Source organism: Diadema antillarum, unplaced genomic scaffold, assembly GCF_040938485.1.
Source record: "Diadema antillarum isolate AM-2024a unplaced genomic scaffold, OU_Dant_1.0 scf00000073, whole genome shotgun sequence".
In the NCBI taxonomy this organism is placed as follows: domain Eukaryota; kingdom Metazoa; phylum Echinodermata; class Echinoidea; order Diadematoida; family Diadematidae; genus Diadema; species Diadema antillarum.
Genome location: NW_027270962.1, coordinates 1,491,608 through 1,508,269, shown reverse-complemented (window position 1 = coordinate 1,508,269; position 16,662 = coordinate 1,491,608). Strand labels below are relative to the sequence as shown.

The window sequence follows — 16,662 nt, the reverse complement described above, 5'->3', positions numbered from 1 at the left end:
GCACGCTCAATATAACTTCAAGGTGCCTATATCACATTCTTTTCTTTGTCGATCACAGATGACCGACACCTGATGACCCCAAGCGTATCACCTAACTCGTCAGCGTGACGAGTTTCATATCTCGTTTATTTGTTCTTTCTTTCCTTTGAAATATTCTACTATGTGGTGTTCGCGTATCAGTAGTTTATTTCAAATATCTCTACACTGCCCCTATCACACATTCCCCTGACGTGATTTGATTTGACTTGATATTTTGACCCTGATCCGACTGGAATCGGCTCCAGGCACGTTCAAGGACTTCCACTACATCCGGGACCATTACGTGCGCAGCTGGGGCTTCGTGTCGGACGTGCTCGCCATCCTCCCGCTCGATCTATTCTGCCTGCTAAACGAGGGCGGGCCCGAGCGCACGCACGCACTCTACCTTCTGGCCCTCAACCGACTCATCAAATGCTGGCGGGTAAGACATATCTGTTGTATATCTTTTCGTAACAAGTACCATGGAAGAATAAACAACTACAATCCTACATCTAAGAAACAAGACTACATGTCATTATATATTGTAGGTCTACGTTGTTCAGTCGTATTATAAACTGTTATTGTACTATTAAGCACTGAAAATAGAACTACTTCAAAAATATTCTGTGTCTGTTTATTCTTTCATCTTGCTGCAGTAAGCTGATTAAATATGAGGCGATCCACCATATTTTCTGTTCTGTCTGTCTGTATATATTTCTGTTTCTGTATTAAATGCAAAGTTTAAGGGCTTTCCCGATTTGCATCAGTCTGACTCGGAATGTTCCTTGACAGAATAATAAATGTGCTGTTACGTTGGGATTCGTTTTCTCTCATGAATAGTCCTGCCTAATTTCTAATGTCAATACAACATACTCAAAGTGACATAAAAATCATACAATTCAATTCACCACTGAATGGTGGGCACTTGCCTACATCAGCATCAAATTATCTTTCTACGGCATGGCATAAATCTAGAGCTTTTAAAATAAGAACTCTCAAAAGTGATCGAGTTAAGATCCATCAATTCGTTTTTTTAATGAATGTGCGAAATGTGTGAAGGTCCCGAACTACTTCAAGAACCTGGAACAGAATCTCGACGTCAACATCGGCACCATCCGCATCTTCAAGTTCGTCATCTACATCGCCCTTCTGTCGCACTGGAGTGCGTGTTTGTGGTACCTGGTAGCGTGTCCCAGCGGCAAGTAAGTTTGGGGGCGAATTCTTCGTTTAGTCCCCCTTTTTTGGTAGTATTCATTTCTGTTCTTTTAATGATTACGTGTATAACCCAAAGGAGCTAATAACTCAATATAGCTATAACCGATAACAACTCAGTAGCTAAAATCCAGAGGGGCGTTTTTGCTGAGGCACCTATGATAAAAAGTTTTCGGATATCTTTCTGTCTCGGTCTGTTTGCTGTCTCTTTCTCCTCTCTACAAAATATGTCTGTTTTATATCTCTTTATGGTATCTCTCTCTTCTTTCCTACTCTCTCTCTCTCTCTCTCTCTCTCTCTTTCTTTCTGTCATTGCTTTAACTAAAGGGAAGTGCCCGTTGTCTCAACAATTACATTTGTAAAATATCAAAATACTCTCCAACATGTCTTTTCTTGCAGCGATTAATGTACCAAATATTAAAACATGTTTTCTTGCGTTTTTGCAGGAGTGAATATTTCAAACCTATTCTTGTCTTGTGAGGGAGACATCGTGTAAGAGACTAAATTTCCCCCAATCCTTTTTTCAATGAATGGTATTTATCTTAACGTTCATGAAATCATGTACACTATCATTTCAAAGTTTTTGGAAAGGTTTGAAAATAAAGAGAATATGAAAAAATTTTCATGACTATGACCAGTGTGAAGAATTTTCTCACATTTAAAAATAAAAAAATGCTACGTTACTTACAGCTTAAATCAATTCACGCAAAGGAATGATAACTCACTTCTGAATTTGCAAAGCAAATTAACTTTCATTCATTCTTTTAACAACCGCTCTATGAGTATTTTTTTTTTTATGTTACAGCCACTGTTTTTAATACAAGCGATAAAAGGCGAAGCTATGTTACACTATCTTTAATTATCTTTAAGCAAGGAGCTTCTCATTACGTAAGACCTTTGAAGAATCAAATTCTGTCGGAATTCATGTCTCGTTGAATAACTCGTTTTATTCCCTTACAGGTTTTACACATTCTTTTTTTTTTCTACAAACATGACAACCGTATTTTTGTGCATTTTTGTTGTAGCATCAGAATTTTAGCAATTTAGAATAGGCACCATGTTGATAACTTATCTTTCTTATTTTGCTTGCCTAGGCAGTAAATAAGTGTCGTACTCTTCTTGTAATTACTGTATTATGCACAGTGCAACTACAAAAGACACAACTTTTAATCACTTTTTACTAGTCGAAATAAATTGTACAACTGATCATCTATCGCTTTTATTTCGCCAATAAAACTATTCGGACAAATTTCAACCAAATGTACGGTGGGAAATGTAAGCCTTTTCAACCTTGACACGTGTGAAATTATTCAATCTCTTGCATGACATCAATTTCTATTTGAGTTCTCTTTTTCTCCTGTTAATCTCTCAATTATAACTTCACATCAATACTCGTTAATGGGGTGTCTTTTTTATGTTTCCATCGAAGTTATTCATCAAATTGAGTGTGGATATTAAGACAATACGAAATCGTTTCACCTCCACTTGTAACGAAATAATAATTCAGAATTTACAATTATTTTCCTATGACTACATGTATACTGTGTGATCCATTTTATCTACGCCAATGTCCTTTTTTGAATTGAAGTTTATTCCATTTCGTGTTGTATTGGGCGTTGTTCACATCCCCCACGCCGTGTCATTCAATTGCTTTTAGTGTGAATTTGTGGCTCAAGTAACGCTTTGAATGTTACTACATGTGCAAGAGTCATTTCTACTCCATCCCGTCTTGTCTTACTTACTTAGTTCCGCAATTTCTCGTGTTAGATATATCTCTCTTTCCTTTTTTTTAAAATCCCACGCTTTAACTTCGTAAAATTGTTTAGCCTCATTTATGAAGAAGATAGGACATGCTTCATGCACACATTTATATATATGTTGTAATCAGCACAACGCTGAATTTTAGATCCCATGTGTATCACTTTCATTGTAGATTTTCACGTTTGAGTGACACATTATTTACAATACGTTAATATCATAGTCCACCTTTCCTCATAGGTATGAAAATCTGTTGGGAAAAAAAAATACATACAGAATTTTGTCAAGAAAAGGTGTGCACATTGGGTATTTAAGAAAGTTAAAAATCATATGATAAGACGAATGTAAAGCAATACATATTGATGGAGTCTGGCCACACACACATATACACACATAAAGCGAGCATAATATTATGCTGATTACAAGCCGGGCAGAGAGAGAAAATGTTTGGGTCTTATGTAAATCAATGATCTCCATCGATTTACAATTGTATTTCCTACCACGACATTTTTTTTCTTCATACTTCAAGAAAGAAATTCGACATCTTTCTATAGTGTCCATTTACATCACCATTGTAGAGATATGAGAATCATGTCGTTTAGGCAGGTCGAGTTTTCGTTCTTTTGTGTTCAATCATATTTTGTACCTGTAGTTCTTGGCCATTCGGTGTTCCTTCGTCTCCATGTTCGCTATCATGTTCCTCATGATCACATCATTCAAATCGTCATCGCCATCGTCACCGTAGTCGTGTTCATCGTGCGCGCTCTGTTGCAACCCCGAGAACTCATGTGTAGTATCGTAATGTCGTGAAGAAAGTCGACCTCTCAGCTTCCGTGTTCTGTGTTTAATGACACCTGTGTATACAGCTTCCGTGTTCTGTGTTTAATGACACCTGTGTATACACATACTCATTTCTTTCGCTCTATCGTGAACACGTGTTGTTTTCTTTTTCTCTCCTCCATTGGAGTTCTGTAGACTTGTGATACCCGTCCCACAGTGCATTTAACGTTAAACACCAACACTGGAAACGGTGGTCGTACACGTGTTTGCTATCAGTGCCCCTTGTTGGCGTCGTGTATATGTGTGCTTCAAAAGTGTTGAGTCTCTTGACATCGTTCAAAGCTTATTGATTAATTCAAGAACATTTTGAGATAGAAATACGTTCATGAGTTTATTATTAAGTACTCAAGCAACACTTGGACAAGAAAGAAAAAAAACAGTTCTTTTGGTCTGAAATTGGATAAAGGGATAGGATTCAATCGCACGTGTGATTTTTTGTTCAATCCAAAATTACATAAGGTATCATGTTTTTTCCTCACTCAGTCGTTGTTTTTTTTTTTTTTCAAAAATCAAAAATACATATTACTTGGGAGGTTTCTCCCTTAAATCACTCATAGAGGAAACTCTACGGATATCTTGGATAGAATTAATATTTATTCAAATTCACATTTATTTTTACATAAAGGAAAAGCATATGTAGATTTTTTTTTTTTTTTCAAAGCGTAGTGCTCAATGTTGCAATATTATGTTTTATGCGCTCCCACGTTTCATCATTTTAATTATTATTGCTTGGGAGTTTGTACACATTAACATTTGGTTTTTTTTTCTTGATTTTTTTTTACATTTTCCACCTATTCATCCATTCATTCTGCATATTTTGTTACGTAACTTATCATGCCATCAGCTATCAACATCTTATCTGGAATTTACTGATTTTCTCTCTACAAACTTTATGTTTGTTTTCCATTTCCTAAGTTGGTGTCAATACCTTACTGACACAATATTGATCATAAACTTTTAGCAACATATAGATTATACAGTATTCGTCTTTTCAATTTCTTCTATAATCTTTGTTTTCAGTTGATATCTCAACATTTTGTACTGAAACATATCTCTTTTATCATATATGCACACTTCTTCCCCACATCACTAGTTTATGCTCTGGAGTGGTAATTTCGTTGGATTTCATTAGTCAGATTTATAGTACACACGTTTCGTTTCCACCGTCGGGTAGACTGAAGCATTTTCGTAGCAATGGACTTTTAGATTAGATGTTCTACATGTCTATGGTACATTGAGGTTTATCTAGTTACACATTCAGAATCATCATCATGTATGCAAAGGTGGTAGCCCTTAAATACTGGAGGTCGATAACAGAAAGTTTAAAGCCCGCCGCACATTAAACGACTCACGACTGTACAACTGACACACTTTGAATCTGAAATAAACAAGTGTGTTTATTCTCAGGCTTTTGCGATTTATTTCGGATCCAAAGTCTGTCAGTCGTGTAGTCGTGAGTCGTATAGTGTGTGGCGGACTTATTGAAGACTTCCAGTCCCAGAGTTCGCTTGAATAAAAACCAACTTGTGCTGTAAAGCCCGCCCATCGTATTTCAATGATAACCACTGGATGGCGCCCCCAGTGACAGGAAATATTATTCCTGACCTTTGTCTCCTACTTCATCTTTCTCTCTACGGGACGCCAAGAGGTTATTTTCACCCTCAAACATCCGTATTTTCTGATGCAAAACGTCGTCCAATGACAAAGATGTATACAGGAATCGAATTCGATACCCCAGGAGAGTCCGAGAAATTGGGGCTACCACCCTTCAACGCTCTTGTATTCACCACTCTGTGGGATCCAAAGGGACCATCTAAGTGCCATTTAGATATGCTCTGTTCATGCTGCTACATGAACTAGTTTTTTTCCCCCTATTTTTTTCCTTATTTCAAACTCTTTATAAAACACACACGCAAAAAAAAGGGAAGCTTTCCAATTCACGCCCATACGCCCGCAACCATGCGCTTGCCACCCCTCAACCCAAACCGGTCACATCCTTCCACCCCCCTCACCACGCTGTGTCTGTATGAGCACATTATCCCCACCCCTACCACCACCACCACCACCACCACCACCTGTTCTCTAGCCAAGCGGAGTTCGCACCCATCCGCTTACCCTCCACCCCACCCCTTGCGTATAATCAATGTATCGCGTGAATGTATTCACCACAATTAACATCGTACGTAACAAATGTAACATTGTGTGTGTGTTTGAAAATGAAATGAAATCCTGCCATGTTAACCGATTTAATACAACCGTTTCTCCTCGCTTTCTCTCCCAATTGTCTTCTTTACACCGCTTCCCCGACGAACGACTTCTACCAACACCCCTACCCCACTCCGTCTTTGTGTTACCCCCACTAACTAACGAAATGGACACCACACTTCTCTCTGTGCTGCGTGACGAACACTTTTTTCCACCCCTTGGACGTGTCTTATCCTCGTCCTTTACACGCTATGATGAATCTTTCTTGCACTTAACGTGTCTTTTCTACCAAACTTCTGTATCCTTCTCCAACCCCCTCCCTCCTACCCTCCTCCTCCTCCTCCTCCTCCTCCTCCTCCTCCCCCCCCCCGAACTCTTCCTGTACCCCACTATTCGGTATCCGACCTATTCCAGCTGCCATGTGGACATGAGCAAATTGGAGGATGCAAATTTTATATTTATCAGTAAAGGATCTTCAAGGTTAGCATCAAAGAATGGTTGATCTTTTCTCTTTGTCTTTCTCGAACACTATATTCATTATTATCTAGTCACTTTTCTTTAATTTTCTTTTCTTTTTTTTACTCTATTTTAGACGCTTTTTTTTCTTTAGTTCGAGCCATAGCATCTTCAGCTGATTTCAAAAACTCTCGCTTGCCTCAATTTGATCGTTGCTAAAATAAAACATCGAACGAAAAAAAAAAACGCTTTTTACTTTAAAGTAATCATAATACAAAATATCATTTTCACACCACCTTTGCTCCGATTAAACGAGCAAGTGTTTGAAAACTGTAAGAGAAGTATTGTAGCGTTGTTGTAAATATAAGAAACAGATTAGTTGGCCAAAAGTATCTGTTTCCAAAGTTATCGAGGGCCTTTCTTGACTGAATGATGACAATTTCGGAGGACGTCGTACACGTCATAAAACGGATCAAGGGAGCGCACATAAAACGCGCTACTTGTATTCCACAAACTGACTCGGTATTTGCACCATTCAAGCAAACTTTCATTATGTCGGATGAAAGCGCAAAATACCGATCGAATTTGAGGCGAGCTCTCTTTTTTATTATTATTTTATTTCTTTTTTTTTTCACCGCATGACGCTTGAATCGTATCAGCTTTCAAATATTTCTTTCTTTGGATTGGGCTGTGGTATCTATGCCTCATCTTGATTATCTTTGTGACTGCCCCGCTCGACCCGTGGAGCATGCTCTTGCCTTTCGTAGTGAACGTGTGAGTAATGTAGCTGTTCTAATCATCTGCATTTCACGAGCTTGATAAGCACCGAGGCTTGTAAGACCGCATTTCGCCTTCTTCTCTTCTCTTGAATTTTCCTCGCAGGAATTACGATCAACAGCATAACAGAGAACGCTAGCAGTAATGCTAACCTCGTTTCTTGGTGAACGAGAAGTATGATAGTCATGATATTATAATAATATAGTCATAATAACATCTTCTTTACCAGGGTAGCCTCTTCAGTATTGCCACTGCTCTACCAGAGGGTCTTGTCATTATCAAATACCCTAGCGTTGCCAGGTACCTATTTATACACCTGGGTCTAAAGGTACATTGCGTGTAAAAACGTCTTGACCGAGGATGTAAGCAGTGGGCTGGATTCGAACTCGGGTTCTCCGATTGGTAGTCTTGTAGTCATGTTCCATGACATGTATAGGCTTTAAATATAGTTCTTTGTTGAATCTATTATCTAAACCAGAGAGTAGGAAATTGTGTGTGTCTAGTTGTTTGCTTCTTCTTTTTTCAGTGAAAAGTATCTTGTATGCGATCTGAAGAAAGAAAATGAGACATAGTATTTCATCTGACTGCAAATACATCGCATAGATTTTGTCGAGGACGTTTGATCGAACGAAATAAGTTAGAAAAAAAAGAAGCAAAGTCAAAACATAACGTCTTCTTCGTTTTTGATAACGGTGGTCTGAAATCGGTGTCAAAAGTTAATCCAGCTGTAATGGATCACCGATGACACTCAAGAGACCCCCGCAAATCTTGGTTTACTTCTTAGGGTTGTAGGTGTGAATAGAATATGCATTCTGTGCTTGTTCGTTTTGTTTGTTTGTTTGTTTGTTTGTTTGTTTGTTTGTTTGTTTGTTTGTTTTTCCAGCTACAAAATTTGCATTGCTTGTAGACCGTTGGTGCAGTGCGTGAGTGTGTAACTATGCAGTGCACGTGTATGTGTTTTTGTGTTTATGTGTGTGTGTATGTGTGTGTGTGTGTGTGTGTATGTATGTGCACATGTGTGATTCTGCTTATGTGTGTATTATATAATGTGTGCGTGTGTGTTATGTACGCGTGTGTATGTGACTGTGATCACATCTGTTTTGTGGTTAATTTTTGTATAATATTAAACTTAATTTGGAAACATCGCTTCATCCGAAGACGTTGTACAAGAAAGGGAACTGCAGTGAAGCAAAATCAGAATGTAGAAATCAATGATTAAAATGTCGACGTAGGCTTTTCTTTTGAGCGTTTTATATAAAATATGTCTCCTGGCTTCAAACGGAGCAGAGTGGCTAGAACAAAACAACAACAATGACAGACAATCAAACAAACCAATGTAACCATATCAAAAGTTTCTTTTTCAATGCATTGGTTCATTCAAAGTAGTAGTAGTAAAAAAAAAAAGAAAATTATGTTACAGTATGAAACGACAGGCAAACGTCCCTCACTTTCAACGAATGTACTTTCATTCACTTTCAAGGAAAATGAGACGGAATTAAAACAATGCTTGCATTTCAGACATTTTACTGTGCCGTATAATCATATTATTGACATCCAAGGGCGGATCTAACTTTTTGCTAAGGGGGGGGGGGGGGGGGGTTGACCTAGTGACAAAGAATCATGACAAGCAAAAAAAAAAAAAAGTCATTTTTTTTTTTTTTTTGCTGCCGCTGGTCTCCCAAAATCGGCTGACAAGTAAGCAAGAAAAAAAAAGGGGGTGTTGAATCCCAAAAACAAAACTAACACACACAAAAAAATCCCAGTGAGGTGTGTGTGTGTGTGTGTGCACTTACCCATGGTGTAAAACGAGAACACACACTCGAACTTTACATTTAAACCGAGGACACACAGAGAACCGAGGACGTACGCAGACCATTCCAAACGGTCTGCTTTTGCACGTAGAGGTACATGTTTGTAGGTCCTCGATTAGCATTATTGTAATAAGTCCTCGGTTGGACGGTAATATCGAATGAGTCATTGGTTGACATAGTCCTACTGACACACAGGTCCTCGGTTATGTGTTAAAAATTATTATGGGTAAAACAGGTCCTCGGTTTCCACCATAGACCCGTATGTGTGTGTGTGTGTGTGGGGGGGGGGGGGGTAACCCCCGCCCGTAGATCCGCCACGGGATATTAGAGTCTTCATACACACAAACTGTTCATCTAACTGTCGTTTTATAAAACTTGATAGCAATCTTATCAGGCTGCGTGCGGGGACCTTTACCGTCAAAACACATTAACATCTACCGAAGATGTATAATGTAAAGCTACATTCATCCTCTCTTAGTGATCACTAAATACTCATGAGTAGAACAGAACATTCCAATACTTCTTTTCTGTTTGTGTTTTTTATTGCCACTCGTTGTAACGTATGAGTTGATGCGATCTTTGTTAACAAGAGCTAAACAACAAACAAACAAATAAACAAGAGCATCAAGCCGAAATAGCTATCGCATAATAGCGACTTTCTACCACTTGTCAAAATCATCAATACCGAAAGAATATCTGATTGGTTTCAAATTCATGTTTGTTTTTCAATTTGCTTTTCTCCTTTTAGTCTGCTGTGGTTTTTTTTTTTTTTATTTAGACAACGAAATTTCTCTTTCGGCCTCTGTTCCCATTGGCTTGACCTATTCATGATTCAAACTTAGGCAACGACGAAGAAATTATTATTGATATTTTTTAGTATGAAATTCCGAGGAAACTGGGAAATGTAGTACATGTAGATAGGCCCCACTTTGATCCGGCTAAATTACCAACAAGAATAAAAAGACATAGTCATACACTTAGGAGGAGCGGGAAAAAAGCGAGAAGAAGATGATATTTCAGAAAGAGGACTAGTCGAGACGAGGTCAACTCAGTGCGTAAGAAATGGTTATTAGCTCACCTGAGCCAAAGGCTCAAGTGAGCTATTGCGATCGCCCTTCGTCCGGCGTCCGTCGTGCGTCGTCCGTCGTCCGTCGTCCGTCGTCCGTCGTCCGTCGTCCGTCGTCCGTCGTCCGTCGTCCGTCGTGCGTCGTGCGTAAACTTTTTACATTTTCATCTTCTTCTTGAGAACCCCAAGACCGATTTTCATCAAACTTGGCAGGTAGCATCCCTAGGGGGTTAGGAACTCAATTTGTTAAAATGGGCACCATGCCCCACCCAGGGGGCCCCCAGGGGGCCCCCAGGGGGCCCCCAGGGGGGCCCAAACCCCCCAAAATTAAGGAATCTGTAAAAATCTTCTTCTCTAGAACCAGAAGTGATAGAGCTAAGTTAATACTATGAGTTAGTACATTGATGACTGTAGTTTCAAGTTTGTTCATGGCAGAATCAGGGGTGCCCCCCTTGGGACCCAGGGGAGGGGGGTGGGGAAGGGTTCTAATAGGGCCTAAATTGTACATTTTCATCTTCTTCTTGAGAACCCCATGACCCATTTTCACCAAACTTGGCAGGTAGCATCCCTAGGGGGTTAGGAACTCAATTTGTTAAAATGGGCACCATGCCCCACCCAGGGGGCCCTCAGGGGGCCCAAGCCCCCCAAAATTAAGGATTCTGCAAAAATCTTCTTCTCTAGAACCAGAAGTGATAGTGCTTAGTTAATACTATGAGTTAGTACATTGATGACTGTAGTTTCAAGTTTGTTCATGGCAGAATCAGGGGTGCCCCCCTTGGGACCCAGGGGAGGGGGTGAGGAGGGGTCCTAATGGGGCCTAAATTGTACATTTTTATCGTCTTCTTGAGAACCCCATGACCCATTTTCACCAAACTTGGCAGGTAGCATCCCTAGGGGGTTAGGATCTCAATTTGTTAAAATGGGCACCATGCCCCACCCAGGGGGCCCCCAGGGGTCCCAAACCCCCCAAATGAAGGAATCTTTATAAATCTTCTCTAGAATCAGAAGTTATAGAGCTGAGATAATACTATGAGTGAGTACATTAATGACTGTAGTTTCAAGTTTGTTCATAGGAGATCCAGGGGTGCTCCTCTTGGGTAGGGGGGGGGGGGGGGTGGTTGGAAGGGTCCAAATGGGGGCCTGAATTGTACATTTTCATCTTCTTCCTGAAAACCTCATGATGGATTTTTGTCAAACTTGGCAGGTAGCATCCCTAGGGGGTCAGGATCTCAATTTATCAAAATGGGCACCATGCCCCACCCAGAGGGCCCCAGGGGGCCCCAATCCCCCCAAATTAAGGAATCTTAAAAAAAATTGGGCCTTTATTGTACATTTTCATCTTCTACTTGAGAATGCCTGGTCAAATTTTGGTAGAGCTGTGAATAATTTAGGTTAGTGACTGCGTGAAAGGTGAACTTGCGATACTCAGGTGAGCGCTAGACCCGCGGGTCTCTTGTGATAAGATAGTGAGAGAGAGGGAAAGAGAGAGATGGAGAGAGAGCGTGAGAGAAGGCAGAAAAGTTAAAATAAACACGCACACGACTTATGATATAGTAAACGTAACAAAACACATCTCACACACACGTACACACTCAGATACACATTCACATCTACAAAAATCAAATCTTATATGGACATCGACGTATTAACGTATCTTTCTTTTTCATAATGGGGTAACTTTATTTTTGTGTTGATTACATGCGCTGAGACAAACTTAGACGGGTAGGCCTTAGCACTTAAAAAAATACATCAACTACCTAATAAGTATTGAATTTTTAGTTTTGTGTGATCAGGATTGAAAATGGCGGCATGTTTTAATTTGACAGGATATTTTGATGTTTTTAAGCAATAACAATACGCGGGGATCGTGTCGTACATCTGATAGGCAGTGAGTTGAAGAGTTTTACTGTAATCGGCTGTTGTGGAAAATGGATGTGTATGTGTGTGTGCGCGCTCGCATTTGTGTGCGTGCACGCGCGTGCGCAGGTGTGTAGAGGCTTCCGTGTCACCACGCTTTACTTTGACGAGAAACTGAGTGCTTGTTCATAGCATCGTGTTGAATTCATCTGGCTTCGAGTTTTGCTCGATTGCATCTTCCATGCATGGAAATCAGAGGCTGTCGACATGAAGTGATAGTGCATTTTCCATATTATCCTCTCTTTCTCCGATTAACACCTCGTGTGGGAGCTTTAAACGGACATTTCGAGCCAGTCTTTGCCATAGCCCATGCTGTCTGCTAATTGGATAAACGTATATAGGCTACCTCGGATAATCTTATGTGGGATAATCACATTGATCGCAACGCGCATACGAGAAGTTCTTTAAATAAAGGGCTGGTATAGTATTGTTCGAGGTGAGGATTGAGCTTTTAACTTTTTGCGAGGTACATGTACCAAGAAATCACTGGATGGAATGTTAAGGAGCTTGTGATTCCAAGAAGATTCAAAGTTTATTTGATGAAAATCGGTTTAAACTGGTCGAGATATCGTAAAACAAAGTAAACCAAAACGATCCTAATAAAAAGTTGGTCCCACCTTTTATTAGGATTCTTCTGTTTTGGATATCACCGCCATTTCAAAGCCAATTTTCATTAAAAAAAAAACAAACAAACTTTGATTCCCTCTCAGAATTTCATGCTCTTTCATATCTTTCGGATTTCGCATTATCTCACACAAAAAGAGTTAAAAAACTGAAGCTCCATCTCAACCAAAACTTACCATCCCTTTAAGTCTGTGGTAATGTTGTACTTCATGACGCGTGCAAAAATATGATTAAATGGCATAGTGAAGTACAAAATGGTATGTCAGTGCAGAAGGCGGTAAAATGTTACTTAAGAGAAGGGGGGGGCTTCAAAATTTACTGGACCATCGCGTGAATGCTGTCAGCTGTATATCTCATTCTTGCACGGGAAATGATACGATAAGTAGATATTGACTGGACTTGAAAAGCAAATCAAGAGTATATAATGTTACCCCCGGTTGGATCACATTGCACGCGCCAAAGCGCCTGACATTGTGATCTGTCGAGGGCAATATTTCCTTATGTAGGCATACTCTTAAACCAAGGCAGTCAATATAATCGATTATGGACTGAAGCGAGGTTTTCTGCATCTGTCTTATGAAAGATACAAAGCGTTTCAAATATTTTGCATTTCATGTCATTTTCTCCATAACGCACGGGTAGTATTATTCGCTCTTGTAACAAAGAATGTAGTGCACATCTGTTGGAGTATTGCACCTTTCTGCTCTGACGTAGTACGTACAAACGGCCAATCACAACAAAGAACGGTTTACGGACTTTGACAAGCCGATACGGGCGGTATCCTGTAGTCCCACTGAATTAGTCTCGTGTATTGTGTCGATATTTCATCTCATGCACAGCTATTCACACTTTTACTCGGCAGTACATCACGTTGGATCGTTTGCTGTCATTGATTAGCTGTCGAAAGTTTTGCTTGATTGTAATAATAGATTAATGCATTTTTCAGTGAGGCTCGATTGATTGAAATGGCATCTTGTCTTCGTGTCTAAAACATAGGGATCACAATTTTTGTCGTTGTTGAATGTTCCATTTTTTTTTCAGCTCAAGCTTTATACATAATTGTAGATAGAATGCATTGGCGGCAATTGCTCAGAGGTAGCAGTTTCTAATTGTTTTTTGAAAGTCGTGCATTGGACTCGTGTGATATTACACTTTACATGCTCTTACAGAAACGTGTAATGAACGTGATTCGGCGAGCTTCATAGTCTTTTCCCTAGCCGCTCCACTAACTAGATAGTGTTTCTGTTGCGATGACTTGCGCTTTTAATAGTCTTCCCATGAAAATTCATTCAGACTCTGTTGAATAGGTAATCGCATTCTGTTTGAATGATAGTCAATGGTAAGTACAATCGTCGTTTGTGTTCGTTTATCATTATTTCCCTTCTCCCCATTAATTCAGCTATATATTCAAGCAGAAGTAAATGACCGACCTTTGTGATTTACATGCTGTATTCGGTGTATATATTTGGGAAAAAGTAAAAAAAAAGGTAAAAAAAAACAAAAGGCACGTTTCTATGCGTTCTCACATTACGCATGGGTTAAACGTATACCGATTTACTCAACGTTAGATATAAGGGATTAACACAAGCGACCTTCAAGATTCAAAGGAATAACTCCTACTTACAAAGAAAAAAAATGAGAGTAATAATATTTGAGTAAGATAGTAAAGAAGAGGAAGAAAAGGAAAAAATTAACTCAAATCAAAAGGAAACCGGCGTTCCTACCCCGCTTCCTGACATAAGGGACGATTAAAACTGACAATTCACTTTATGTGGATTCAGGATTTTAAATGTAAACATTTTTTGGTAAAGGAGTTTAAAGGTATTCTATCAACGCCGTGGATACAAACATTATTACACTTCTAAATCCTGGATCGATCTCGAAGTGGGACAAGTTAGGCTTTTAAGATTTTGGCATGTAATATGCAATATTAAATTCCAAAACCCACTGATCCTATGTATACATGGTATATTAAGTAATTCCCTGGGATTTCGTACAATTCCCCTTTTTCCAAATTCCCCTGTGTGACGATAGATTCCGTCGTATATATCTATAGATATATGTATCCATACCTTCATATTACGATAGCAGGTATCCAGAGAAAACGTATTATATTTTTATGATATACTCGTTAGAAGAGAAGTATATTCTTTAGAATATCTATTGTCATAATTCATATCATAATAATTGTGGTCTGTCTAGAAATCCATATTTACTATGTATTCTTAATTATTGAAGATGTTGGTGTATGTTTGTGTCGTAGTGGTCTTGTAAATTGTTTGTCCCATCTTGTTATTTTTGTTGTCCTGATTAGTATCATAATTATTACTATTTACTATGGTTTTGTCATTCCAATGTCGGGATAGACTTCCAACCTCAATCTATCAAAAGTGGCTTTGATAGGGTACCGTGTATGAAAGGTTACGTTTATTCATCCGCTTACCAAAGCAGTGGATAGGAAAACTAGGGTTTTAAAATAAAGTATTGCTAACGTTTGAATACACAAGACAGTGTAGTACACACACTCACACGTCATTACTAAAACCCGTAATGCACTGCTTTGCTTCAACACGAATTCTTTCTGGCTTTTACTTTCAGACAACACTACTTGCTCAAACATCATTTTTTTATTTTTCTCTCTTTCTCCCTCTCTGCAATAAAGCAAAATCATCAGATTTTTGTTTAAATTCCCTCTCCACGAATACTGTGCATTGATTATCATTATCATCATGCATTTTTATTTCATTTTCCTTTGGTTGAATTGAGAAAAAAAAGAATCCCCATTCTGTAGACGAGCATGCTGAATGTAAACTGGCAACTGTATACCAAATCACCTAAAAATAAATGAAACGTATTGATGGACCAAGTTCTTTTACCGCTTGCGGAATCGGAGTGGAAATTTCTGTAAGGTAACGTAGAGGGCGATATCAATGTTGTGTTATCTTGAGTACGTACCTGTGCATGAATCGCAAAGCTGCGGCGAAATTTGTCTTCTAATTTCTTTTCCCCTCTGCGCGTGTCTCCTCCATCCCCTTCTTGTCATCATGTCCTTTGCCCGCTCATCAGCGACCAGGGTACGTCGACGACGTCGTCAGCAGACAGCATGTCGGACCAGATGGAGAAGCCGGTACCGTGGCACGAGTACATCATCTCGCTCTACTGGGCGGCTGCCACCATGACGTCCACGGGCTACGGGGACATCAGCGCCCACACGACCGTCGGCCGCGCCATCGCTCTGGGCGCGATGCTGGTGGGGCTCCTGCTCTACGGCTACTGCCTCTCCTCCATCGCCGCAACTCTGGCCAACGGCGACGCTCCCCGGTAGGTATAGAAACTAGGCCGCGAAACTTAGCGGTAACCAACTCAGCAGGCGGTATATCAATGAGCCCGCCGCTAGCTATCTCAATCGCTTCAGTCAAGAATGATAAAGAAGTTATCTGGCGTTGCCTTTGCTTGATTAAATAAATGAAGCAGGGAACGTTGAGTAAAAACCACAACCTGGATAGGCAGTGTTGCTTTTACAGTGGCAGTGATAAAAGAAATAAAAGAAATAAAATGATATAGAATAAATGCGCAATGAAGAAGAACACTCGTGGATACGAAATCACATTTCATTTTTATTTAGGCAGTCTTATGTTTTAGGGGGCTAAATTATTTTAGGCATCTGTAAACTTCAGCACAGCCATGTAATTTACCCCACTAAACCAAAAATTGGAAGAAAAAATCAAGTGACATATATCAAAGGTAAATGGTTAAATTTAGGTTGCTTTAGGGTTCAATAGGGTTCGAGTTTAGGGTTAGGTTAGGGGCTGTGCTGAAGGTAGAAGCCTGAAGCATAAAATAATTTAGCTCCCTAAAACTCGGATAGCCTTCATATAAATCATTTCTTTAATTTCCTTTGAAAAAAAGGTATACATGTAAAAAAACAAAACAACATATTAAACTTTGCATTTTTTGTGCATCAGATTTTTAGTAACT

At 39.5% G+C, this 16,662-nt stretch overlaps 1 protein-coding gene across 1 annotated transcript in view; it reads left to right on the top strand.

The window, feature by feature from the left end:
* The window catches only part of LOC139717247 (uncharacterized), a 162,009-nt gene that overhangs the window by 109,601 nt on the left and 35,746 nt on the right, over positions 1-16,662 (top strand). Inside the window, exons 13-16 of the mRNA XM_071628744.1 lie at positions 285-460; positions 1,078-1,220; positions 6,448-6,513; positions 15,751-16,005. Of these exons, the coding sequence (XP_071484845.1) occupies positions 285-460; positions 1,078-1,220; positions 6,448-6,513; positions 15,751-16,005 (640 nt within the window). The remainder of the gene's footprint in view (positions 1-284; positions 461-1,077; positions 1,221-6,447; positions 6,514-15,750; positions 16,006-16,662) is intronic.